This window comes from Formica exsecta, unplaced genomic scaffold, assembly GCF_003651465.1.
Source record: "Formica exsecta isolate Colony F162 unplaced genomic scaffold, ASM365146v1 scaffold147, whole genome shotgun sequence".
NCBI classification, from domain to species: Eukaryota; Metazoa; Arthropoda; class Insecta; order Hymenoptera; family Formicidae; genus Formica; species Formica exsecta.
In genome coordinates, this window is record NW_021848800.1 from 1 (window position 1) to 26,324 (window position 26,324).

At 36.7% G+C, this 26,324-nt stretch overlaps 1 protein-coding gene across 4 annotated transcripts in view; it reads left to right on the forward strand.

Moving 5' to 3' along the window:
- Nucleotides 1–1,722: 1,722 nt before the first annotated feature.
- Nucleotides 1,723–26,324, forward strand: part of LOC115246309 — a 51,338-nt gene continuing 26,736 nt past the window's right edge. Inside the window, exons 1-5 of one of the 4 annotated variants that reach the window (XR_003885650.1) lie at nucleotides 1,723–2,511; nucleotides 3,245–3,465; nucleotides 4,674–4,704; nucleotides 5,456–5,561; nucleotides 6,425–6,970. Coding sequence is in view for 2 of the 4 variants with exons in the window: in XM_029825025.1 (XP_029680885.1) it covers nucleotides 3,269–3,465; nucleotides 4,674–4,704; nucleotides 6,425–6,661 (465 nt within the window). In the remaining 2 variants the exon portion in view is untranslated. Of the gene's footprint in view, nucleotides 2,512–3,244; nucleotides 3,466–4,673; nucleotides 4,705–5,455; nucleotides 5,562–6,424; nucleotides 6,971–14,219; nucleotides 14,478–26,324 lie in introns of those variants that run through there. The other 3 variants (XM_029825025.1, XR_003885651.1, XM_029825026.1) reach the window with 3 other exon arrangements.

Sequence of the window (26,324 nt, forward strand, 5' to 3'; positions counted from 1 at the left end):
AGAGAGAGAGAGAGAGTGCGTGTGTATTTTAATCTTCTAAATATGCATAATTACACATTTTCCCGGACATAATGTTTTCGAGAAAATATTTACACCTCAGTAAGATGGTTTTTATTTTTATCATATTATGTAATTTGTTTTGTTATATATGTATATTCGACATATACAACATTGCAAAAAGATTGTTATAATGATGTATCGCTGACAATGAGACTTTGCTCGACAAAAACAAGAGAAATCAAAAGTCCACTCATATCCTGCAGTCCTATTGCTCAATAATTCCGGTGAGACTATATTCGCGTTCTATCGACGAAACGACGAAGACGACACGAAGAAATGGGAGGTAAGATTATTCTTGGAAAAAGATCGTGGCGAGGTAGGACGGACGAGCTGGGTCGCTCCTCTGGTCGTTATCAGAGAGGAACCTTCTCATCGTTCTCCCTGGGCACTTAACCGGCTACCGCTTGCCGAAGGAAAAAAGGTCGGGGATATAGAGAAAAATGGACGAGACGAGCGGAAGGTTCGGTCCGGTCGGGGTCGAAGCCTGAGCTCTCGATATCCTGCGCACGGATCGACATTCGTCTTCGTCATTCTGGAAAGGAAGCTCGAGAGTCGAAATCCTTCGTTCTCCTGCGCACTCAAACATGTGCGAGAATATTTCTCGTCTTCTTCCTTTATTCTTTTATTTTTTGCGCAAAAAAGAGATAGCATTTTGTTAACATAAAATATATTTGTAATACTCGAATTAAAATTCTTTTTAAGATCTATTTGCTCGTAAAATTAGATAATCAAATATATTTGAATAAAAAAGAAAGAGATTTTAATGAAAAGGATAATATGAATAAATAAATAAAATTTTACTATGTATTAATTTGTTAGAATTTTTATATTGCTAATTATTACAAAACTGTTAACATCGATATTTTTGTTAAGAATAGTCAATTCCAAATTGCTCGAAAAGCTCACAAAAAAAGGACATGCAGTGAATATAGGACAGTTTATATAAGTGAGACAAATTATTTAGAAATATTGCTGACTTTATAAATATTGTTTAATCAAATTTACACAAATTCATTTTCTTAAAAAAGTTAATAATCTCTATAAAAAAACATTTCAATAAAAAATATAAATTTGGATTGGCGAAACTGTGTGTGTGGGATAGGATTCGAAGAGAAGAGTATCGTTTATTTTTCGCGACATCGACGCTGTTTCTCATGTAGTCGCAAAATTCTTGACACGTTTATGTAATTCTGTGAGCATACAAACGGTATCTTCCGCGAAAACGAAGGATCGTCGTGGGAAGGCGCGCTCATTCCCGGGAATTTCCGTCGCAGAGTCTCGCAAAGGTCGATCCGAAGGAGTCGTCGCTTCGGGAGGGAGTTGAAACGAGCTGACGCCGTGTGCAGGCAAATCCCCCGCAGGATCCTTAATCAGGCCTGACGCCTCGCCGGCACGTAATACGGGATAGAAGCTTCAACCTCGTTTCTCTATCCTCTAACCATCCTCACTCGAGCGAATCTAACCTTACCTGTCGGTCTCGTCGACGACTCGAAATTCTTCAAATCACGAAAAATCGATTCTCCCATAGATTATTTTTTTTATTTTTTTTTTTTTTTTATAGAAAATTTGAAAGTAGAAATAATTTTCTATAAATTAAATCTGCGTTCGATCAAATATAATACAAAGATGAGTTTCATTGTTTTATTTAATGGATCATTGTATATCTGATTTTAACGATTTTTAGATATATAGTTATCTGAATTTATTGAAAACTATTGACCATATAAAGAATTTAATTTCAACTTTTTCAATACATACACAAAGAGAAATCCATGAGAAAGTAAATTGCGAATTAAATACATTATAGTATTCTCTACAATAGAAGATTTACAGAAAAAAATAGCAAGTTTTATTCTCGATCTTCAATTTATCTCTCGACTCAACTAGCGTCTAGCACGATGCATAGCATACTAATAGAAATATTTTTTTGTACCAACCATTACGAGGCTTGCGATCTGCAGATTTCATCTTGTTTCTCCTACGAAGACCAACACGAAGAACTTGCCGACGATGAAGAAAAGGGAAGGCGGAGGAAAGCGAGCCACCCTTTCGCCTGCCTGCAGGCTCCTTAATCAGGCGCGTCGCGTGGCTGGCACGTAACACGGTATAGATTCAACCCTACTTCCCGTACTCTCATCGATATCGACGACGACGACGACGACGACGATGACGACGACGACGACGACGACGACGTCGTCGGTATATAACCAGTAGCCTCATGCCACTCACATCTTTACACGACTATGTGCGTGTAGCACGACAGAGCGGTAAAATGTGAGCAGTGTGGCATTGGAGGGTTGAGACTTCAGTGATAGGTAAGGGTTATGGATTGGAGACTTTGTTTAAGCTGATGCCACCGTCCACTCTTATCCGGCTCGTGGCATGTCCAGGCTGGCTGTGCATTTTTCAATCCTCGTCGCACGGCGAGAATTTCAAGACTAAATCTAAAAGGTGGGAGAAACGCTTCGAGAATTGGAAAAGAGTTTTTAATGTAGATTGACAATTATTCACTACTAATTATATATCTTAATTTTATTAATCGTTTTTGAATTTTTTAAAAATTTGTGTAAGAGAATTATACACACATACACACTAATATGCAATTTAAAAAAAAAAAATTATATAATTGTTTTGATTATTAATATAATTTTTTTTAAATGTATCTTTTTAAAAAATATATATACTCTGATAGAGATATTTTACATAATATCACACGTATAAAATTAAAACAATCCATTTCCATAATATTATAAATACCAAAATGAGATAAATTATACTTTGTTATATACACAGTTTATTTTATTTGTCACGTATTGTTGCAATGAAATCAATTATTTTATTTCGGCATTTTCAATAAGAACTTCGATTAGCCTTTAAATATAATGGAATACAAAAGTAGAATAAAAACTAGGATCCGCTTTACCACAAGTAACCATTATAAAAATAATATTAGAACAATAAATTTTGAATATTCGTATGATATTCGATAAATATTCAAAATATTGGATTCTTCCTGAAAATTCGAGCCTACAAAGTCCAATAATTGTAACATTACTTGACATGTATTCATTTTCGTCAGACGGCGTTATGTCTGCTCATAACGGATACTTACTACTTACACGATTGTCCAAAAATACAATTCGAGAGGAAACGAAAAGAGATATTAATTTTCTTTTGTTAAAAGCGTCACGGCATTACATCCGCAATAATGTATTCCGATCAGAGAGAGGGGGAAGAGGGGGAAGAGAATCCCCTTTCGCGTATGAGTCTGCAACACCACGCCGAAGCCACGGCGGTAACTCCTGATTATCCCTCGGTCTCGGATTTCGAGCGGGACTTCCTGGGCTTATCGAGCCATAGCCAATGGTCGTCGATGCTGCATCGCACAAGGCATCATCGATCCAGGTTCGAAAGCAGATATCAGGCGTATCAGCCGCTTCTCCCTCCTCCCCACCCTATCCTCTTCTGTCCGCGTCGCTCCATGGCCCCTGCCACTCGAGGATTACGGCGTTGGGACCGGCCTTTCCCCGAGTCCTCGAATATTATCGAGCTCGACACGGAGCCGCATCGAGAGACATCCGCTGCTTTCTCATCCACCTTCTCTCATATTCCTCGCCACTGTCGCTTCTTGTACGTCTCCTCTCGTCTACTCCACGTTGGCTGCCTTCCCGTTCATCCTGAATATGAACTTTCTTTCGCGGCTCTCGTATTGAGACTTCAAAACTATATATATATATATATAATCCTATCTTTAATTTTCTACTATTTTATTTAATTCATTACTCTTTTATCTTTTTCTCTTCTTTCCTTTTTTCTTCCATTCTATCTCTTTGAGGTTTTTTTGTGTTAAATTCTTGTTTCGTACTGTTCTTAACGTTTCATACATCCATCGCATTTTTTTTTTATCTTAGAATATTTTTTGCATTGCATTAGTTTATATATTATTCGTAATTTTACTAGTGATCTGCATATCGCACGATGTTGTATATTTGAATTTAAACATGACTTAATCAATTTCTTTGTTATTTGTTCTAATTTTTATTGCACTTTCTTAAATATAATCAGTATATTATCGTTGATAAGCAATGATGCTAGTTATGAGTACAGCACTGCAAACAGTAAAATTTCACTGATAATGAATAGAATCAGTTAGCGGTAATAGCTGATTTTTTAGTGTAATCTGCTGTAATCAGTGAAACATAAGACGGAGGAATAGAGTGTGAGTGTTTTCATTAAAATACTCATTGTTTTTCAGTGAAATCTTATCATTGCTTTAATCAGTGATGTTATTGCTGATTCAGAAGAATAGGGAAAAATGCGAAAAAGGGGAAAAAATCACTTCACATTTCTTGTTTGCTAACCAATATCAGATATTTAAATTAGGAGAGTTATTTAAAACTTTACTTATGTCATTAATAAAATTAAAATTGTTTACACTATTCAATATATCTATTAGAGTTGTGCACAGTGAGCCAGCTATTCTAAGCGTAAGGATAGCCGTTCCGGTAAATTTATGAAATGAATGATATATATATATATATATATATTCTTAACAATGCTCCGTTAATCAAAAACAAATAACTTTTTGCAATAAACTTTCTTTGCACTTACAGATTTTGCAAAATCCTGATTGCTCTGCTGCAAGTAAGTTTTTTTTCCATAATGTTTTAATAGTCAGTTTAGTAGTTAAGGAATTCTAGAAGTTAGTACGAAAAATATCATGCTGGTTTTAAAATTTTGTTTAATTAGAGTCCACATGATAGGACAAGTTTCCATTACGCTTACAATAATAATATAATTTTAGCCTTTACATTGTTGACAATGAAACAATTATAATCGTTTTAATCTCCACTTGCCGCAATTAAAAGCAGATCTGGCAAGTTCTTGACGTACACATCTTATAAATACTAATATATAGTACGAAAACAAAATATAGTAATTATGAATCTATTATAGTTTATTCCTTTTTCTTTTTATTTTATATATATATATATAATTTTCTATTTTTTCTTTTAACTCAGTTTTTATCTCTTCTTCCACTTTTCTCTCTTTTCGCTTTTTTTCTTTCTCCTCGTTCGTCACGTCGTACCATAGTTCCGCTCCTGCCACCTCCATCAAACTGCCGGCGCCTCTAGAGCAGCGGCAGACAGCCGCCGCCGCTGCTACATGCGCACGTATCGACACTCGCGCGCATATGTACACCCACACGCGAACACAGCCATGGCACGTCTCTGTGTCAGGCATACAGATGGATACGGATGTCACGTCAGTAGCGCGGTTCTCCACTCACCATCCTCTCCGTTCACCCAACTCCTTGCTCTCTCCATGGCACGCACTCGGCTTGATTCACTCTTTTTCTCCTTCCTTTTCGCGCTAGCTCGCCGTCTTCTTTCAGGGATGTCGGCGGTGAGATGATAAGAGAAAGAGAGACAGAGAGAGAAAAAGAGAAGCGAACAACCGCACGAACTGAAGCACTGTATCCCTCACGTCCTGTATACAAGGTATCCTAAGTATCATGGATTTTCTCTCGACTATAGGTTCTTATAAAAAATGGTATCAATTTTGTCTCCGAGTGAACGTTTGAACTCTAGCCTTTCCTTGCATATAATTTTTTTTTGTACCAAAAAAATTCTAATAAGAATGGCGGTACTTCTTATCGTTAGACAAAACTGATAAAGTCCAAAAATAAAAATAGCATGTTTTATACGCGTATAAAAATTTTAATTTTGGCAATAAAAGATTAACATATATATACATATAAAACTTTAAAAATTTATATTTTATTTAAGTTAATTTTTTTTACTTAAATTCTAAATTTTGTTTTATATAATTTTTGATCGCTAATAACTCGGATGTATTGTCGTTGTCTATACATTGAAATATATATACAGCTTTTCTACAATTTGATCTTTGATATATATAATTATATAAGAGAAAATGCATGATTTCTGGAACACACTGTACATAGCTGCTTCATGGCCTCAACCCCGTTTCTACGCTGAACGGCACTCGCGCACTCGCCTGTCGTCTCTTTCGCCGGCTCTTCCTTTCGCGCCGCTGTTGGCGAAACAATATATCGGGTGATCAGTAAAAAACAAGATTTAAATTTATTTAAAAGTTTTATCTAATGAAATATATATCAAACGGGGAATAAATAAATTATTAAGAGAGAGAGTTTAAACTTAAATTTAATCAAAATCCACAAAACTTTGTTATTCTTTTCTCAAGATTCTCCCAAATAAGCAGGCTCTCGGCCTTCTATGAAATATATAGCTTTCAAATTTTTCGGATTTATTTTTTTTGTCACATTATTTTTTTGATTGCCTTCTATATCTTCTACGTTGAAATATCGCGTGTTTCTTAGCTCACCCGTTGTACATTGCATCGAGGGGTCCAGCGACCGCCTAACTGCGCGCCTCCGAGTTTGAGTCTAGAACGACTCGAGTCTGGAAAGGAGAATGGGGGTTGGGAACGGTTCGAACGTTTCGGAATCTCCGTTACCGCTTTCTCGTATAAGGGCGACTACTCTCCGATATCCCAACAGCCGGGCTGGGATCGCAACCGAGAAACCGTTCGCTCGGGAAAAACGTGCAGCGCGTAGCGCTATGTGGGCGATGATGTAAGAAGTGCATTTATCGTCGAAAATGTATGTAAAATGTGTGTGTGTGTGTGTGTGTGAGGCTTCAGAAACGCACAAAATAAGAACATTAATATTAAGCAATATATAATATAAACCGATAAAAACTCTGTATTGTTTAAAAAATTTGTGTTAAAAAATCTACTATTATATTGTATATATAAAATACACTATAGTGTATTCTTTATGAGTATTATTAGATAGGTGAAAAAAAGAGAATAAAAACTGCTAACACACAATAAAATAGCCAAAAGTTTGATTTTTTGCTCATGATTAATAATATAAAAAAATTTCTTGGAAATATATAAACAAAAGAATATTCTAAGCTTTATCTGGATTCCTAATAATAAGAAAGACTATAGAAATGATTAGATACATGTGAAAACTTTATAAAAGTATTGCGCTTGTAGAAGGTTCTTTCAATGATTTATCATGTTCATATATCATTACAGAATAAAGCGATAATTCTACAATAATTTGAACTATCACTTTATTATATTATATGATGTTATGTAAAAAACGTATAAATTAACAGCATGTTATGGAGCGCGAAATTAATAAAATTAAAATTAAACAACTTTTCATGGTATTTTTTTATTTATGCTCACACTTTCACAGATACATATTATATGTTGCGCTTCGCCGTAAAAAATTTAAAATTGAATATCATCAAAGTTATGAGAGAGAAGTCATAGATCACACGGTACGAGAATTATAGTATTTTTAGTGTGGTAACAGGAATATAAATTATATCTCTGGATAAATTCGCCGATCCCGTTTATGTCTCTCGAATCCGCAACTCTTTCGTCGCGAGTCTGAATTCGAAAAAGGGAGATCGGTCGTGACAGCCGCAAAGGGTGAGTGAACTCGCACGCGACGTTATCGCGTCCGCCGAGCAGCGCTAATTCGACGTCAAACGGACGTGTCGCGTCGCATCGCGTCGCGTCGCGTCGCGCTGCTCTCGACTCGAAGCCGACGTCCGTCGCGCCGCTCGTGACACAGGAATCCAAAAACGTGCGGGAATATGTCGGGGCACAATGTGTGCACACGAAGAATTTGTTGTCTCCGCCTATACCTTTTACACTCGATTTCTTTCCTATGTAGACGAGTGTCACGTATAAGTGCGACATGCAAACGTGCTCGCGCCCTCCTCCTTTTTTTTTTGTGTCGAATACGGAATATGTGGATAGATACAAATGTGCGACATCGTCATCTCACTGCATAGCTCGTTTCGTCTACTTCTATTTCAAATTCACTATTTGACCCAATGTACGATTGTACATGTATTCACCCATTTTTCTCTTTTCTTATCTCATTTGCTCGCCAACAATAAATAGATGTTTGTAAGCATTGGAAAGCTAATTGATATTGTAATAAAAAAAGAATTGAACATAGATTAATCAACCGTAAATTGCCCATCCCTAGTCTAATGCGTTATATAGGATGCTTTCAAATAAGCAACACAAATGATACAGTGTTACACAGAGTCGACACAGGTGCTTTCCTACAACGCGACACAACTCGATACATCTGTGAAGCAAAGTCGAGATAATTTGTGTCGAAAATTATGATTATAAATTCTAATAACTTTTAAAATTTTTATATTTGTAGCACTGCATACATGAAATAAATATGCTTTCTCTATTAAAAAATATCTATCTCTTAAACATTTTTTTGTAAAAATTTGTATATTAAAATTATGATTATAATTTGAAATTTATTTTACAAAAATTTAATTTTAATCAAAATAAATGATTGATAATATAATTAAAGTTATCAATGTCAAACAAGACAGTCCGTTTTCTTAAATTATAATTGATAGATTCTCTCTTTCTCTAATTGATATTGTTTTAATATATTCATAGATGTTTTAAAAATTTTTAATGTTATTAATGATATTTATTTTATATATTTCAGATCGTTATTAAGATCGAGAAAAAAAACTTACATTAGCGTAAACTAGTGACTATATCGAATATTAGATTATTCCATCAAGCACCCATACATTGTGTTCAATTGTACGACATAGTGTCTCTCTGTGTCTCCTTACTGGAAAGCACCCATAGATATCTATGAGGCAAATCTTTGTCGATGACGATGGCGAGACTCTTTTCCCTCTCATTGTACAAAGCGCGGCCGACCGGCCGTAAATCGCCGGTCAATGCGCGGGCTCGATTTACGCGTGTAATGGACGCCGCCTCGTTAAAGTCGTTCCGCTGGACGGCTCTTGATGTGGCGCGGCGCTATAGTGCGGTGAGACACGAGGCGTGGCAGAAGAGATGGTCGGAACGCGCGATACGAAGCGCGAAACGAGCGCCGACGATTACAGGAACGTTTTCCGTCACGAGAAAGGCGCGTAAGATCGACCGCGATTTTTTGCACCGTCAGTCCCGCGTGTGGTAGAAATGATTAACTGCAACGCGATGAACAGCCATCCGTGATGAAAGGTCAAACGGCGCATTATGACTGTAATTTATCGTGATCGGCAATGATGATTGCGCATTATGGTGAAAAAGTGCGAATGTATGTGTGTGTGTGTATGTGTATGTACTTTATGTACGTAAGATGTTTAATTACATGCATGTAAGAGGTATATCACGCGGCTCTCAGGGCGATTTTTTTTGGCGTTTAACAGAGATGTCTCGATGATAAATAATAATTAACTGCGAAATATATCTTGTGAATGTAAAAGTAACACTTTTATAGCAACTTAAAGTCATATCGCTGAAAAGAATAAATTTGTATAATAATAATTAAAACATTATACATTTAATCCATGGAAAATTTATTAAAATGGATAATAATAGATTTATTTCTCTCTGAGAAATCTGACACATTCAATTTAAAGTAACTATTATAAAATAATATCTATAATAAATTTTTTTCTTTCTTATCTATTATTGTAACTCTAATTTGTATGAAGATTTCAAGATATGAAGAAAGCCAAAGAATTATTATTATCCATAAAACATAAAATATATAACATATAAAACATATAAAACATAAATTCAAATAATCGCGGGCTAGTAAGAGCCAGAACGCGGATGGCAGTGCGTCAGTTTCATAGAAAAATAAGAAAAATAAGAAACTGAATTTCTTAAATTTGATATAAAACATAACACACATAAAATACATAAAACGCATGAAACATATGAAACATTTTGAATTGACGACAAATTTCAATTAAACTTTAATAAATTTCAATTAAATTGTAATTAAGCAGCTATTTTTGTAAAATTGTCGCCTATTTCAGTTATTTAATCGTTATCAAAAACTCGGAAATAAATCATAATTTAGAGTAGTATAAATATGAAAATAATTGTTATTTCTCTCCCCTTCTTCCGCTCTGCTAATCGTAAGAATCGTTATAACAAAATAAAATGCGAGTAGAAGTGCAGGTAGGTTTTTAATGCGGAATTCGATTCGCTGGTTGATACCTACCATTCAGCCCTCGACGCTACATCACGTTCTACTTTTAGGTGATTATAACGCCTGCATTTGCGAACTATCGCGCATCAATGACCAATCTGCTACCAGTTACACGTTGCATGGCGCGTGTCCGCGACACCGGATATCCACCAATGCGCCGAAATGCGTGTCGCGTATAAAAACCTGCATTGCGGTTGTTACATGGCCAAGCTCTCCCGGCTCGCTGTACGGGAAATCGTCCGTGCGTGTCGCCGCATTTATTGCAAAATCCGTAATGTCACATTCCGCGGTTACCGATCCGTTACCATCGACGCGCCGACGACGCGTCGTGACGCGTCGAAAAACGCGGATGATTGATCGATCACGGAAAGCGCGTGCAAATGCGACTGGGGAGAGAAAAAAAAAACAAAAACAAAAGCCATGTAAAATAAGAGCAGGAAGACGCGAGCGCCGTTAATAAATAGACGTGATCGATCGTGTGATCAATTACGAAAGCAGGGGCAACGTTTCGCGAAAATGGATACAATTATCGCCATCGGAGGTGGTCATTTTATGACGTACTGTATGCTTTTCTAAAGAAAAGTTACATTATGTGTTTCAGATTCCTTGTATCTAAAGATTTTCCGATCCTCCTTCCTCTTTTTCCTCTTCTCTCTTATCCTTTTTTTCTTTCCAGTTGGGAGCATATTTTATTTTAATAAAAATATAATATTATTTTTGTCAACTTTTTAATATTGAACCTCAAAAATCATGAAATTATCTCTCTAATTCTTAAATTGTGAAATGTTGACAGTCGATTTTAAATTCAATGAAAAATAAAATTATATATTGTCTATATATTTTATATAATAGAGTGTTTCTTAAATCTCATTAAATTGAACAATTTTGTTAAATATTGGTGTCCAATGACGCCTTTCTAAAGACGCTAGGCATCAATTTTAGCTTTGCTAAATGCTGTTTATTTCTGTAAGCTTAAGTCCAGTTAGAATAAAAAAAATTGTATGTTTTTAAATTGTGTTTATTTTTTTTTGTTTTATAACAAATAAAAAATAATAACGTTATAGAATTAAACAGTGTTTAACAAAGCTAAAACTAATGTTTAGCGCCTTTAGGAGGCGTTGCCGAATACTTAACAAAAATTGTTCAAATTAATGACCACCCCTTTAAGTTTATCGTAGCTGTCTGGAAATACTCTGTATATAAACTGTATATAATATTTTGTGATATTTTGATATTTTAATATAACGTATGTATATAATACAGGGTGAAACATTTTGATGTCTCCACCTAAATATCTTTTTTCCTACATCTTTTATAAAAAAATGTTTTGTACAGAAGTTTTGTGATTTCGAGAGAGATATAAGATGATGCTATATGATGGTCTTTATTTTTTTTTAGATAAACCCACCTTAACCTTTTTACATAAATCGATTCCTCGCAATATTTATGGTAAAAAATTATAAGGGTAGTATATGGCCAAAAATTTAATAGTTTACGAGATATTTTATATTTTAATTTTACATAATTTTACATAAACTATGAAATATTTTATAGAATATTTACTTTTTGATTATCCTATCTCAATAATTTTATGCACAAAATAATGAGAAATTGATTGGTGTAAGAAAATCACATAGTTGTTTTTAAGAAAAAGATATGAATTTGCAACGAGCAGTTACATATTCTTTTCTTTATATATATATACATATATATAATTAAATATGAACATTGTTAATACTTGTAGTATATAATTAATCTTATCGTTTAATACACAACTTTTAGCCTGTAAATATTTGACATAACAAATAGTTACGTAGCTTTGTGATAAGCTATTAGCTTCTACGTGAAATATATAAAACGATATACATGGAATGATATGCGGAACATGGCGGCGATAATGATGGAGCTATTTCAACATTACGCATTCTACTGCCCTTCGCGCAACAGAATATAAAATTACGATGAACACACATGTGAATACGTGTACGTATGTGTGCGTAATGCGACATTGACGATACTCATTGACGATTATATGCACAATCCGCCATTATGTTCACGTCTTTGATACAAAATTCCGCGTGTACTACCAAAACGCGTTTATTAAATTAAGTACACTACAGCACGCGGAATATTTCGGAAATCATGAAACATCCTTTAATGAGAATTTTAACTAAAAGTGTGTGAGACCTTTGAGAATTTATCGGGCCATTACGCAAAATAACTATGCGTTATTTTGCTATACGTTATTTTATAGATATGCTGTGAAAATAAAAAAGATTTTAATTTATTTTAAATTATCATTTATTTTAAATATCATTTTATAACAAATAAACGGTATCAAAATAGTCTGGATAAAATAATTTTTTTCGCGATAATTTCGCGGTAAAAAAAAAAGAAATCCTTTAAAAGGGTTGAAGAAGTCCGCTAAAATCGAGTCACGTTGGCGTCCTGATGCCCATCATCCCCTCAACTCGTTTCCGTCGCGACCCTCTTCGAGCTTTTATTTATGAGATGGCGTCGCGCGGCGTACGCGAACGATATTAATTCGAGCCCCTAAACGAGCAAAGAAACCCGCAGCCGCACGCGACGACACGTGCCGCATTGGAAAGAGAAACGAATGAGAGAACACATACAAGCGTTGCGTGTTGCGCTCGACAGTGCGGGATCAAGACCGGCCGCAATCACTATGATTCAATTGATTTGCAATTGGTAAGATAATGGGGGATTTTACTATGTAGAACAGATCGTGATATCATCGAAAATAAAACTGCAGAGAAAGCTGGAAATTTTCAGAGAGACTAAAAATAAAAGCATTTCTGATTTTTGCTTATCAATAGAAAGGTTGAAATTTTTAATAAATTATAGTTTTTTTTTTCTTGTGCTTTATTATAATTTATACCATCTTTTATACAGCTCTAATAATCTTAATAATTTTTTCTTAATAATATTTTTTCACATTTTCTCTTTCTTAGATTAATTGATTTGAGGGAAATAAATTTTAAATTAACTAATTAATATATTTGCATGCTCGCAATGTCAAAATTAATTATTCTGATAATGAGAAGAAAATATATAATAACGACATTATATAAATTAATTTTGCAAAGCATAATTCGTCAGAAACGAAGTAAATGAATTTTAAAATAGAATGTAAACACATTCTAAATCTATATATTCTTGCAATACTTTCTATATCTCAATATATAAAAATAAATTTTAATCGAGATCATATATATAAATATAATTTAATACAACAATGTATGTTTCAAACAAAGCATTTCAATCACAAAAATTATATACAATTAATTATTATATAACTAGATAATAATGTAATCGAAAAATTTTATCTCCCTGCTAAATATATATGTACTACATGTTAGTCATCGAGAGTTAAATGAATTAGCAGCTGAGTAGCTGTGCAAAAGGTGGAACGAAAATCACACGCGCGGCTCACACGCCTCATTGAGATTCATCGCGGTAAATTCTAGCGAAGTCTTCTTCGCGATTGACCGATTGGGAAGGAGCATGGGAAAAGGGAAGGGGGAAGAAGAGCATTATGTAAACTCTCCGAATGGGGTCCGTATGTGCACGTGCGTCACGATCGGATTAGGAAACCAACGACCTCGTACACGCGCCCGCGTAAGCGGCAGGTGCCGAACAAACAAGCGTCCCCTCAGCTCCTCTTCCGCCCCGCGAGATTCCCGATGGCGCACCCTCGCCACGAAGGACGATCCTAATGCCTTTAATCGAGTACCAGGATGGTGAGGGGTGACAACAGCGAAACTTTCGATGATTCATCTCTTTCAATGACGCGTGGCACCGTGACGCCATGATCACGTCACGAGATGGTCTGATCTCCTTCTTGTAAAATTTTTTATTGAGGATGCAGGAAAGTGAATAGATATATTCGCATAGATATATTCCAATAAAATTCAACCGTATAAAGCTTTTTTGCGAATGTTGACTTCTCGGCATGAATATTATCTGAAAGACTCTTCTTTCTTTCTATATAGATTCTTGTCAATAATTATATATATTTTATGCGATGAATGCATTATATTTTAATCGAAGATTTTTAATTTCAATTTTTTAGACACCCGGTAGAGTCTCCAGACGATCGCGGATCTCGGAACGAGTGCGGGGACGTGAAACGGCGAAGAGCGAAACGAGGCGGCAATGACGAGTCGGCGGTAAGAGGGAACGATGAAAGAGAGAGCGAACAGGGAGAAAGAGAGAAAAAGAGAGAGAAAGAGAGAGAGAGAGAGAGAGGCGGTGAAAATACCGACGGCATTGGACGTCGCGTCGTTAACGGTAACGACGGCCACCGATTGTCCCAACGACATCGGTTCTCGTCCCCTCTCCTCTCCCTCTTCCATCCCTCGATCCGACGATGCCCGGCGTCGAGTTTCGCCTTATTGCCGCGATAAATATAAAGCCTACTTCGCAAGATCGCCTATTCACCCTTTGGCCACCTCCCTTTGCTGCTTGTGTTATTTATGCGGTTGAGGACAGATTTTTTTCAATGAAATATATATCTTTTTCAAAACGGCTCTGCGAGAAAAGACACGCAACTTCTCTATTCTCAGCTAAAATAATGAAAAGTAAAATTTGTAATCTTTGATCTATAATTTGTTTAAAAAAATTAATTTGACGTCACGGATGTGTGCGAAGAGATAAAGTCCGAGCTAGTCTTTTGTCTTTCTTCTTAATCGGAATAACCACAAACGATATTGCAAGAATAATTGCAAAATCGCTGCAAGAGCTTGAGGCAGCTAACGATAATAAAATATGAAATCGCAATAACGTGGGTTCTCGTAAGTTTATTAAGATCGTCGTTCGCGCCCGATTACGAGGCCGATATTACGGCCCGGGGACAGGGAATTGACATTAGAGATATTAGAGTCCCGGCGTTCGCGCCGCCGCCATCGTTATCATCGTCCGGCCGCGTTTAATTCCCGACGGGCTAAATATCGGAGTGACGTCGGCGATTGCGCCGACAGACCGTGTCATTAAGCTTATCGCTGCCTGTACACGAGCAGCCGTCTGTCACCAACCGCATCGCATCTCTTTCCTGAAATAGAATCTTAGACACATGTGAACATTGAACTCTGAAATCTTGTCCGTCTGACATTAATCGCTTCTTCGTATCAGGTGTCTGACTAAGATAATCACTAACTACTTAACCCGAAACGTCACTGTATTGTCTTTCCCCAAGATTGCACTTTTATATATACATATAAAAACAACTTTGTGTTTTCTTTACAATTGATTCCTCTTATTATTTAATGCATACAAGTATTGTGATAAGATCATCGAAAAATGAATATTTTGCGAGATATTTCATAGTTTATGTAAAATTATGTCAAATTGAAGTATAAGATATCTCGTAAAATTTTCAATTTTTGGTTATCCTACCCTTATAACTTTTGACGCCGGATATTGGGGAATCGATTTACATAAAAAAATTATAGTTCTATTTAAAAAAACTAGGAAAACTTGACTTTTCCATGACTTTGAAAAATAACCTTAGTTAAAATTTAAGATTATCATTTTTTCCCCTCAAAATCCTACAAATTTTATTTGAAACATTTTTTTTTGTACGACGTCATGTTTCGGAGAAAACACTTTGCAAAACCTTATATATATATATGTATATATATTTGAAACACTCTATATATATTACTTAAAAGGCGTTTTTAAGACATTTACATACACAATGTGTAAAAAGCTTCTTTCTTTTAACTATAAATGCTTACATAAATAATTGTATTTTGTATTCCACCAACGAAATATAGCACAGCATACTATCATTCGTACAATTGAAAGTACAAAGATAGGAGACACTGCACTTCTATTATTGATAATGTAGTTGTGGATTTAATTGGACAAAACATACATGTCAGAGATAAATTCGAAATTTTTTACTTTACCTGGTTCGTATTATTTGTCACGTACTCGCATCGCGAGTCGACAGATCGATTGACGGGGCGACGTGCGCCAAGATCGTCGACGTTCTCGTCGCTGACCTGAATATTTCACCGCCACGTCACTGTGACGGCCATTCGACATTCGAGGTGTTGGAGTTCCAGCTCGCGGCGTTATCTTCGTCTGTCGGGCTCGTGTGCCAATTTGAGAAATATTGCGAGATATTAGAAAAATTAAAGAGACGCGTGCATTCTTTGAGTATTTTCTCTCTCTCTCTCTCTCTTTCTTTTTCTCTTTCTCGCGATGTTCGATCTACGATAAACAGGCGATCTCGCTATCCTTATCACAAAGCGATTAAATAGACGCTTTCTAAAAATAAAAAAAATAAATATATATATATATAATGTTTAAAAAAATAGTTTTCTTTTAAAATAAAATTTTTTAAATATTTTCCTAAAACTGCAAAGTAGAATTGATTAATGTGAGATTAATGTTATAGGACATTACCGATATTGCAGGCGCGTTAAAGAGAAAGAGAAGAGGGGAAATATTAAAGATATTAGAGGCGTTAAAGAGATACGCCAATGTCGTATTTTCGTGATAGGAGGGTGCAAAGCGCCTCCAGGGGGTTTCTCATATACTATGTGCGTCGTCCTCGACTCCACGTGCTCGAGACGTGCGTGAATCTGCGTATATGTATATATGCGCACTGATGTAATTAGAGTTGTACGCGCCCGTGGCGAAAAACTAACATCGCCATTTTGCCGCAAAATGGCATACATATAAATAAAATTAATTATAACGTACACGTAATGATAATAAAATCACAATTATAAGATTTTAATTTAAAAAAAATTTGCTCCTAAAAGAATAATTGCATGTGCTTATTTTAAGTTTAATATGATTTTTTATTTATATGTATAACAAGCAAGTAAAAATTAATTAATCTTTTAATTTACAATTCGACAAAAAAAAAGACAGAAAAGATAAAACAAAAACAAAAGAAGGTTTTATTAAAAATTGATCGCGGAATAATGTTTGCGCAGAAGACTTGTCTCGCATAAAATTGACATTTGAATAAAATCTTTTTTACAGAAAAAGCGATGCTTAATAACTCTAAACGTCGAGAATATTAATTAGACACAATCTCAAATTTTTGATTTTGTAACACGTGCCACCTTTGTGATTTGTAATCTAGTTACGACTCTGTACACGCTCTTGCGACGCGCGTGGCCGCGCGTACACGCGCGCGTGTGTATGTACACGCGCCGGGACTTGACAACGCGCCAGCTGTCACTCGCCGTTTACGCCGTTAATGAATAGGCGACGCAGCGGGAGCGGCGGTTGCGGGGGCGTTCGCTCGATTACCAAGATTAAAGAGTCGCGTCGTGAAAATCGATAAGCGTTATATTCGCAGTATGATGCGGCGCTCTATCGAAAGAGCGCGCGCACACATACGCACACATTTTTAGATTAATAATTAACACAAGATAATGCGGGATAAATTGTGTTGCCCGAGACGATAAGCTTTCTTCGGCAATTGCTATCGAGTTTTTGGAAGTTATGACGTCGTTACGAAATTTCTCTATCGTATAGCTTATAAGTCTTATAGTTTTATAGTGCTTTTTATACTTCAGAGTCGGTTCATTTGCTCTGTTATTATTTATTTAGTCCTAACTATTAATGCAATTATTTGATACGGAATGTAATTTTTGACTGATGTGCATTTTCGAAATTTTTATTTCCTTATAAATTAATTTGTCATGGCATTGAATGAAATTTTTATATAGTTTTTAAAAATTGAAAAATATGAAAAAATTTAATAGTTCACCCGGTACATTTCGTATATCAGCATAATTTCTCTTTCTGATATACGGGGTGTATTTATTAAGCCTTAACAATCATACTTGCATGGAAAGATACTAATTACGTTAATTATAAATAAACTTTATTTTTTTTAATTGTACACATTGATATATGCAATTTGAAAAAATGATTGTTTTCATCGATATTAAAAAAAAAATCATTTAAAAAGACATTTTATAAGGTATCTGAATTTAATATTTGCACACAGTGTGTATCTATATTATAAGTATCTATTATAAAACAACTCACTATCGTGCATTGAAATAAATAAGATACAGAAAAATATTAATTTTTAGAATTATACGGTGTTAACTATTCATATAAAAAAACTCTTTTTTTTTATAAGAAAATTTCGAATTTAGGTACTAAATCTTTTTACGACTGAAATCCTCCCTCTACAATAAAAAAATAATCTCGAATTTAAAAAAAAAAATCGAATTATTAATGGCCGTTTACTCTAGGGAACTTGCGAAGGGGAGGCAAGAAACGCGCGATACTCGGCACTTCGCGGCCACCCGTAGCATGAAACGGTCGGAAGCGTCGCCGCTCGCAAGCGGAGGCTGCTGGCTTCCGTTCTGCCGCCCCCCGACCTCGTCCCGTCATCCGCTCGTTCGTTCGCGCCTCACCGCCCCCGGCCACCTTTCCGCTCCCCCGGTTAGTCTCACCGAGTGCGCCATCGCGTTCCCCATCCCACGCGCCTCTGCAAGCGCGCGTCCGCCGCCCCGAGTCGAGTCGAGTCGCGCTACATCTCGCCCCATACCACCCCAGTCGCAACCGTTTTCCGTCCCCTCGTCTGCCGCCACGAGCCGCCACTCTGCGCGCACAGCCGCGCTTAAGTATCCTCCATCCCCTGCGCGTCCCATCCCAACCCAACTCGTCCCATCTCAACCCAACCCGTCCCATCCCGAGCGACCGACCGTCCCCGAGCTCACCCCCGCCCACGGTTTCGCCGATATTTCCCGCCGGTGAACGGGCAACTACTGACCCGGGTCCTGCTTCTCGCTAGCCCCTGCCATCACGTCGTTCCTGTCGCTCTGTCGGAACTTCGATCTCTTCCTCGCACCCGTTGAATCTCTCAGAATTCTCTCTCTTTCTCGCTCATCGCTCTTTTGTCTCTTGGTGAGCTAGCTCACCCTTGTTCGTTAGGTATACGTGCGTCTATTCTCCCTTCTCCCTTTCTCCTTTCTCTTTCTCGTTCTATTTCAATCTTCATCTTCCTCTTTCGTTTATCCTCCAAAGCATCGCTGCACTTTCTCCGTGGTCAAGACAGAGTCCAAGAGAATTCGGACGAGTCCGCACAAGGGACAAAACTTTTGCCATCGGACGAGAACGCGAGGGAATTGAAAGGAGAAGAGAGAAAGGTAGAAAGAGAGAAAGAGAGAGAGAGAGAGAAAGAAAAGAACCGACTCGGTCGCGTAATAAGCAAGTGAGCCGCCACACCGTAGGTGGCACAAGATCCTGGAAGCGCCTCGTTCCTTTTTCCCTCGTCTTTTTTCCTCCTCTCTTTCACGCTCCCTCTTCGTACTTTTTTTTTATCTTTCCTCCAGTCCCCTCATCTATCCATTTCACGCGCTCGTTTCAGAGCTCTTGCGTTCTCTTCGTCTCCTGTTCTTTTCGGTCTGCCTTTTTTCTCACGTGCAACGAGTGCACTTTTGGGCGCCGGGAAATTTAGGGAGAGGAGGAAGAAAAAATACACACCAACGCTTCTTGAATTATCAGTTCATCCAACACAGAGTGCATTTTGAGCAATCCCGAAGGATAAAATATATGTTACATCTCAATTGATAATTTCGATGATGAGGGAATCATGTGTTTATATCGCTTTAAAAAATTGAAATGAAATATGATCAATTTTTTTTCTTTGATTTTTTCTTTACGCTATTTAGAATCGCTATTTTTGCCGCTCATTAACTCGCTTCAGGAAGAAGTTATCGAGTCAGTGACATCATGATGTAATTGGCAACGAATTGTGTCGCGGTGTTTGTGGTAATATAAAAATATAATTGTGGTTAGTATGAGTATTTCATTTTATATAAAAATATGACGTGCTGTAATAGATTTTTATGCAAAAATTTAGAGCTTTTATATAACAACCTATAAGATTATGCGATGTAATGCCAAATTATCATTGCAATTGTAAATGAAATAGTTGTTACTACAATCATATATTAAAATAATAATGTGAAAAATAATTGGCGAAAAAATAGACTGGAAATGTGTAAAAAAAAATCGATACAGTAAGACGTGCTATTTTTAGAACATTTTATTTATCATATTTGACCATTCATTTCTTCATAAAACTTGTCGACATACACTCGCATCCCTAATTAGGACTTTTACTCTTACAATTAGAGCTTTTACCGTTGCCCCAAATACATCGTGGCACGTGCGCCTGCAAGATCATCGCTCAGAAGGGCTGTAACTTAGGGGATGGCCCGTGAGTACTCGTATCGAAAGGTCCTACGGATCATCGGGATGCAGCAGCAGGCCGGACATCGAGCAGCCTAATCCCTACGACAAACACTTCACTGGCAAAGCTAGCAGGCCGCCCTTGACGTTGTTAATGTCGCCGGGGAGAGGGGGAGATGACGCACAGGGGGTGGCATCAGGCGTGGCGTGATGGCTCTGACAGCCGCAGATGGCACTTGCCGGCTTGTTTGTCATAAAATCCCCCCCGGGCTCAGAGTCGCCATCACTGTCGACCATAGCTGGCTCGCACAAGTACCCTTGTGGACTATAGTCCTCGCACGGACGATGAAACGGGGGCGAGAAAAATGTCGCTGTAATCGCGTGGGCGAGCCGAGTTTGCGCGACTCTTTTTTCCGCATTTCTTATCGCGCGTAATTATGTGACATATGTGCGCGCCACCGTCGACCGATAGCGAGCGAGGACCGCAAGAAGGTTCCGCGTGGGCAACGTTTACGTCAATGTTTAGATGAAAAACAATGCACCGACCCATCTGCGATCTACCTCGCGCGCAACCCGCGTTACCGCGCGATAAAGCAAAAATAAAACATTCGCGCGTCACTCGTTTCTACATCACCTGCGTCGATCGTCGTGCGGGATATCGGACGCCGTTAGTAACGAGAATCACATGTTTCGCATAATCCAATCTTTAGAAGCTTATCAAAAAATCTAACAAATTGCCAAAAAAAAAAAAAAATTTGATTAATTCGTTAAAATTTTTGATGAATTTTGCAATATTAATTTGAATAATTAAAAATCGAAAAATTCCAACCGAAATGCGATGAAGAGATAAAATTTTTGCTATAAAATTATCGTGGGTAAAATATTACTATTATATGTTGCAATAGCAAACACTTTAACCGCTATAAAAAAAAGTTCTTGCGCACCTCGTAATAGAGCGACAAAGCGGCACTAAATTAATTTCGAACGGACGAGGTAAGACCATTAAGACCATTTTACGACCGCAGCCTTTACGCACTCGCGCACCGATCCTGGGCTAATCAATTTCGTTACACGTGAATAATTGACATCATGCTCTCGCCCCGCGTAATCGGCAGATCGCGAGTGAGGATGAACAGCACTTAAAAAAAAAGGTAATCGAGTTTGTCCGTCATTCCAGCTCAGGCTCGATCGATATGATGTTAAAATAATCAAGGATCGAAATCCATGATTTTCCACACGGTCGCGGCAAAATATATCTTACACTAATTGTCGTGTTACCATTATCATAAGCAGAGATCAAAGGGATTAACTGAAAAATGTACATTTGAAATTTGATTGTGCATTCTTGAGAAATAATATTGCACAATCATAATACATATATAATATTACTTAATATAATATATTGTATAATTCTTTCGAAGACGATAATAATATTATTGGTGAAAGGTTTAGTTTATGGTGGAAATTTGGCGGATCGTACTTTAATTTACAATAACTTCAACGAGACCTTTTCGATCACCAAAAATAACGCGTCCGTCCACGTCTACTTCGGCGCGCTTTTCCTCGCAGGCGAGGTCGTACGTCGCGACAGAGTTTCCGCCGCCGTCGTGGCGTACGGTTGCGCGCGTAGTCGCTCTTTCGGAGGAACCGACGGAGCTCGTAATTTCAGCGAGAATAGAACGAGGTCGTGAACCAGACGTCGGACGGTCGAAAGAGCGGACGAGCGTGCGAGATTGACGGAAGGTAAAAGAGAGACGGAGAGATCAAGCGAACGCGGAAAAGTAAGAGAGAGAGAGAGGGGGGGAGAGAAAGAGAGGGAAAAGAGCGGGAGGGTTGAGAGAGAGCGGGAGGAGGGTGAGAAAGAGAGAGGGAGAGAGCCTCGTTACGAAATCATTTCGTCGGCGGTGCGATGGATCGATCGCAGCCATTTTGCATGCGGACCCCGAAGTACCCGTGCTCAATGATTAATTCCTCAGCCACAGTGTTCCCTTCCACCGGAGGAATATCGGCGGACAGAACGAGTTTTCGCTTAAAGCCTGAATCTTCCGGTTCTAGTGGCGCGTTACATTTGCCACGAGAACTTCATGTTTTTTAGCACTTTATCTCGATTATATGAAACCATGATAATACGGGGATCATCGCTCCTGTTTGGGTAATTAAGTATCATTCCGTAACGGTATAGGTCATAAGTTTTAGGTATCATAAATTCTTTTCATAAGAGATATGTAAGATCTCCCAAAGAAGATCTTCTAAAAGAGCAAAAAAGATCATGACTAATTAAAACTTAAATAGTCTGAATCAATCATTTCTTTTTTTTTTAAATTTTTACAGCGGTACATATCTTGCGAAAGAAATTATATATATTGATATCATAGATAATACTTCTCGGCATGATCGCTAATCTACATCGCAAATAAATAAAGAAAAAGAGAGAGAGAGAGAGAGAGAGAGAGAGAGAGAGAGATTTTATATAATTGTACAATATACAATAAGGTTTTATTTTACGGCTGTTATCAACGCGGGATATTTCTAACTGCGCCGCAAAGTTCGAATGTTATCTGGATTAATATCCAATTGGTTTTTAGTTTACAAAACTCGGGCTTCAGTCTGGGATTGAGGCCATGTTATTTCGCTAGCCGGTCAGCCGGATCAAACATCGCGTAATCATGTATTTTACAAAATGAACGTTGCAATTCGAATATCGTACTTCCGGCTAATTTCGGCGCATTACCGTTTCCTAAAAAATGGATCGATACCTGCCCGCGTAATTATGGCTGGCCGATACGACGGACAATGACTACAGATATGTTGATAGACGCGGTTAACACTTTACTATTATATTTTATCCCGTTAATAATAATGCAATAATGATGCATAATATTGACTTTAATTAATATATAATCATGTTTATATATTTCATCAAATAGAAATCAATATATAATTATAAAGCGAAGAAACTTGCAAAAAGAAAAAAAAAAGTATGCAGTGTAGTAGCTAGTATAATTTCGGAAGCTAGAGGTATCTTAAATGAAATAAAAAAACATAACAATGTAGTAGGACAAAACACTGTCACGTTGTAACTTGTGCTGATCCATTGTATATAATACTCGGAATGATATGTAAAAAAGACGAAAAACGAAAATATCACGAAAGCCGGAATTTCGCCCGCGCTGCGTTAAACTCCGGATAACATTGGCATGCGCGCACATCACACACGCACACACGTGCGTACACCACGCACGCACACACACACACACTAACATTACCAACCAACCAAACATATACACACATGCGTGCACGATATGTACGTAACCACGATAGCGATAGTTAAACTACTATTGGCTATTTTTAGGCTACGAATAATTGAGAAACGATCGATGGATTGAGACGACCGTCATTCTTCTTGACACCGGAGCTATCTTCGTCTTGGAAGAAGAGACGATCGACGAGTTCTGAGACATTTGGTGTAATGCGATTTACGTCATCTAATTTCAGCATCGCACGTTCCCGACCCAGCCGCGAATATTTATACCGTATCGAGCGAAACTTGTCCGTTTCGCGCACGTTCTAATTTCGCGCTTGTCCGATCTTCCGTCCGTTTCCGATCACTCTTTCGGCGAAAACGAGCTTAAAATCTAATACAATATTTATCATTAATTTTTAATAATATTATTGCAAATTATTTTAAAATAATATGCATATTATTGCATATTATTTTTTTCCGTTCTACTCCAGAAATATGTCCAGATATATATGTATAATCAAATATAAATATATACATATAATTATATATAAAATACATATAAAAAACAATGCGAAAATTATTCTTCTACTTATTTTTCAATTATTCTCTTTTTATTATATTTCCTGTATATATATATATAAAGACAGAGATTATACAAAAGAAAAAACCCATATAGATTTATTTTATATACATGTAATTATATTTATATTTGTGATTATATATAGACTCTTTTCCCATGAGATTTTAATTACTCATTGATAATTAATAAAATTTTGAGAAACGAGTCATTCCAAACTCAAAAAATGCTTTTAGGCTTTATTAATCTACTTACCATTAATAGCTCTATTTTTTATTCAGTTTTTGCGGGTGCCACAGTTACTTGTCGCCAATCGGTCGCACTATTTCGTCACTATTGACGATGCGCGTTTCGCGCGATGCAAAAATAATACGCGATATATACCTCAAATATAGCGCGTGCAGCGCAACATTTTTTCTTTCATAAAAATACATCTCTCTCTTTCTTTTTTTATCGTCGAGATATTTTTTTATTTGTTTGTGGCAAAGTAAAAGCTCGCGGTGTGTGTGCCATGCGCGCACGATATCGATACATATCCTGAAGAATTTACAGGAGTCACCACCGATGAGATCGTACTCGTTCCGGTCGCTTTTCCGCAGATTTTTTTTTCAACCCCGGTCAACCTCGTCGCGACGCGCGAGGTAAAATATAAATCCTCGGGGAAGGGAGCAAAAAAAAAAAACGTTCGTGACGACGGATAAGCGATCGTCCGTCCGCTCTCTCGCTCTCGGTATATCGATGTTATCGAACGTACCGGACTAGATACATACATGGTCACATATATATTTCCGTTGACACAAATATTTATCAAAATATCGTCGCAGGCAAGGGAGCTAGCGATCAGTCAGAAAAATAAAATATATATTTTTGACAATAATTGAAATTATATAATTTGTCTGTCTGTTTAAGAACTTAAATAAGATGAAAATTGTTCAAATTAGAAACTTGCACATTGCTTCCTCATCATTTTATTTCGCTCATAAAGCTTAAGCTTAAAGCAAGCGGGTTTTTAAATTTTGACTTTCTTATAGAAGAAGATATCTCAAAATTTGCGAAAGCTACAACGTGTACAGACATTTCTCAAAATATTAAAAATTTTATAAAAAATGAATCCTTTCACCGATCCTCACTCAAATTCAATACCATCCTTTAATGATATTCTATTCATTTTAAAAAATTTAGCCCGATATCTCAAAAATTGCGGAAGTTAGAGGTTGTACAATGTACATTCCGTACATACATACATATATACATATCGACATTTAAAAAAAATATGATTTTTCGACGTTTTAGAATATTTGAAACATATTGGCATAGAAAACTGGAAAAGAAATTTTATTACGAAAACGAAGCTTAGTCTATGAGGAAACAAAAATAAACAAATTAGAAAAATATGAATATAAAAAGTGTAAAATTATAAAATAGAAAAAAACTAAAAAATCTGGAAATCTAAGATCCTGGAAAACGTAGCGAGTATATTTAGCATTATTGTCGATTATTGCTAATTTAGAAATATATTATTGTCTATGTTACTTCTAATATAATGTAGAAATTTCGCGAATGAGTCCGTTAAACTATGTCTCATTGGTAGAATCGGCACTCAAAGAACAATACTTGAAAATCGTCGATTCTTAGCGAGACAGTGATCTGTTAGATATGATCCTTTATGAAGGCTGACGGACATTCGAGAGACTCGACCAGATAATTCTCCGGTTCTTGTAACGGCTTCGCCTTCTGTGCACCTTCATAATCCGCCTGCATCCGTCGTCATGCTATATCTACCTTCCTAATGACCCTCCTTTCCTCCTTTTATCTTCCGTCTAGTCGTTACGGATTATCGTTCTCGCCGACCTATTTTCCGGTCGTAGGGACAAAATCGAGACGCTTGAATGATGAAGGCAACATAAAGAGAAGCCGATCGTAATAAATTTCTATTCTCATTAATATTTATGTATACAATACATAATTGTTATAAAGGAAAGGATATCTAATTCATGAGATAAGTAATAATTCTTATATCGTATAGGTAGCCTAATTTGCAACAAAAGTTAAAATATACATATATACATATATACAGATACATATATTTTATTTTTTATTTTTATTGAAAAAAGTATATATATCATAGATATATTAAAATACATTTCTATATATTATTCCATTTTTATAAGAATTAT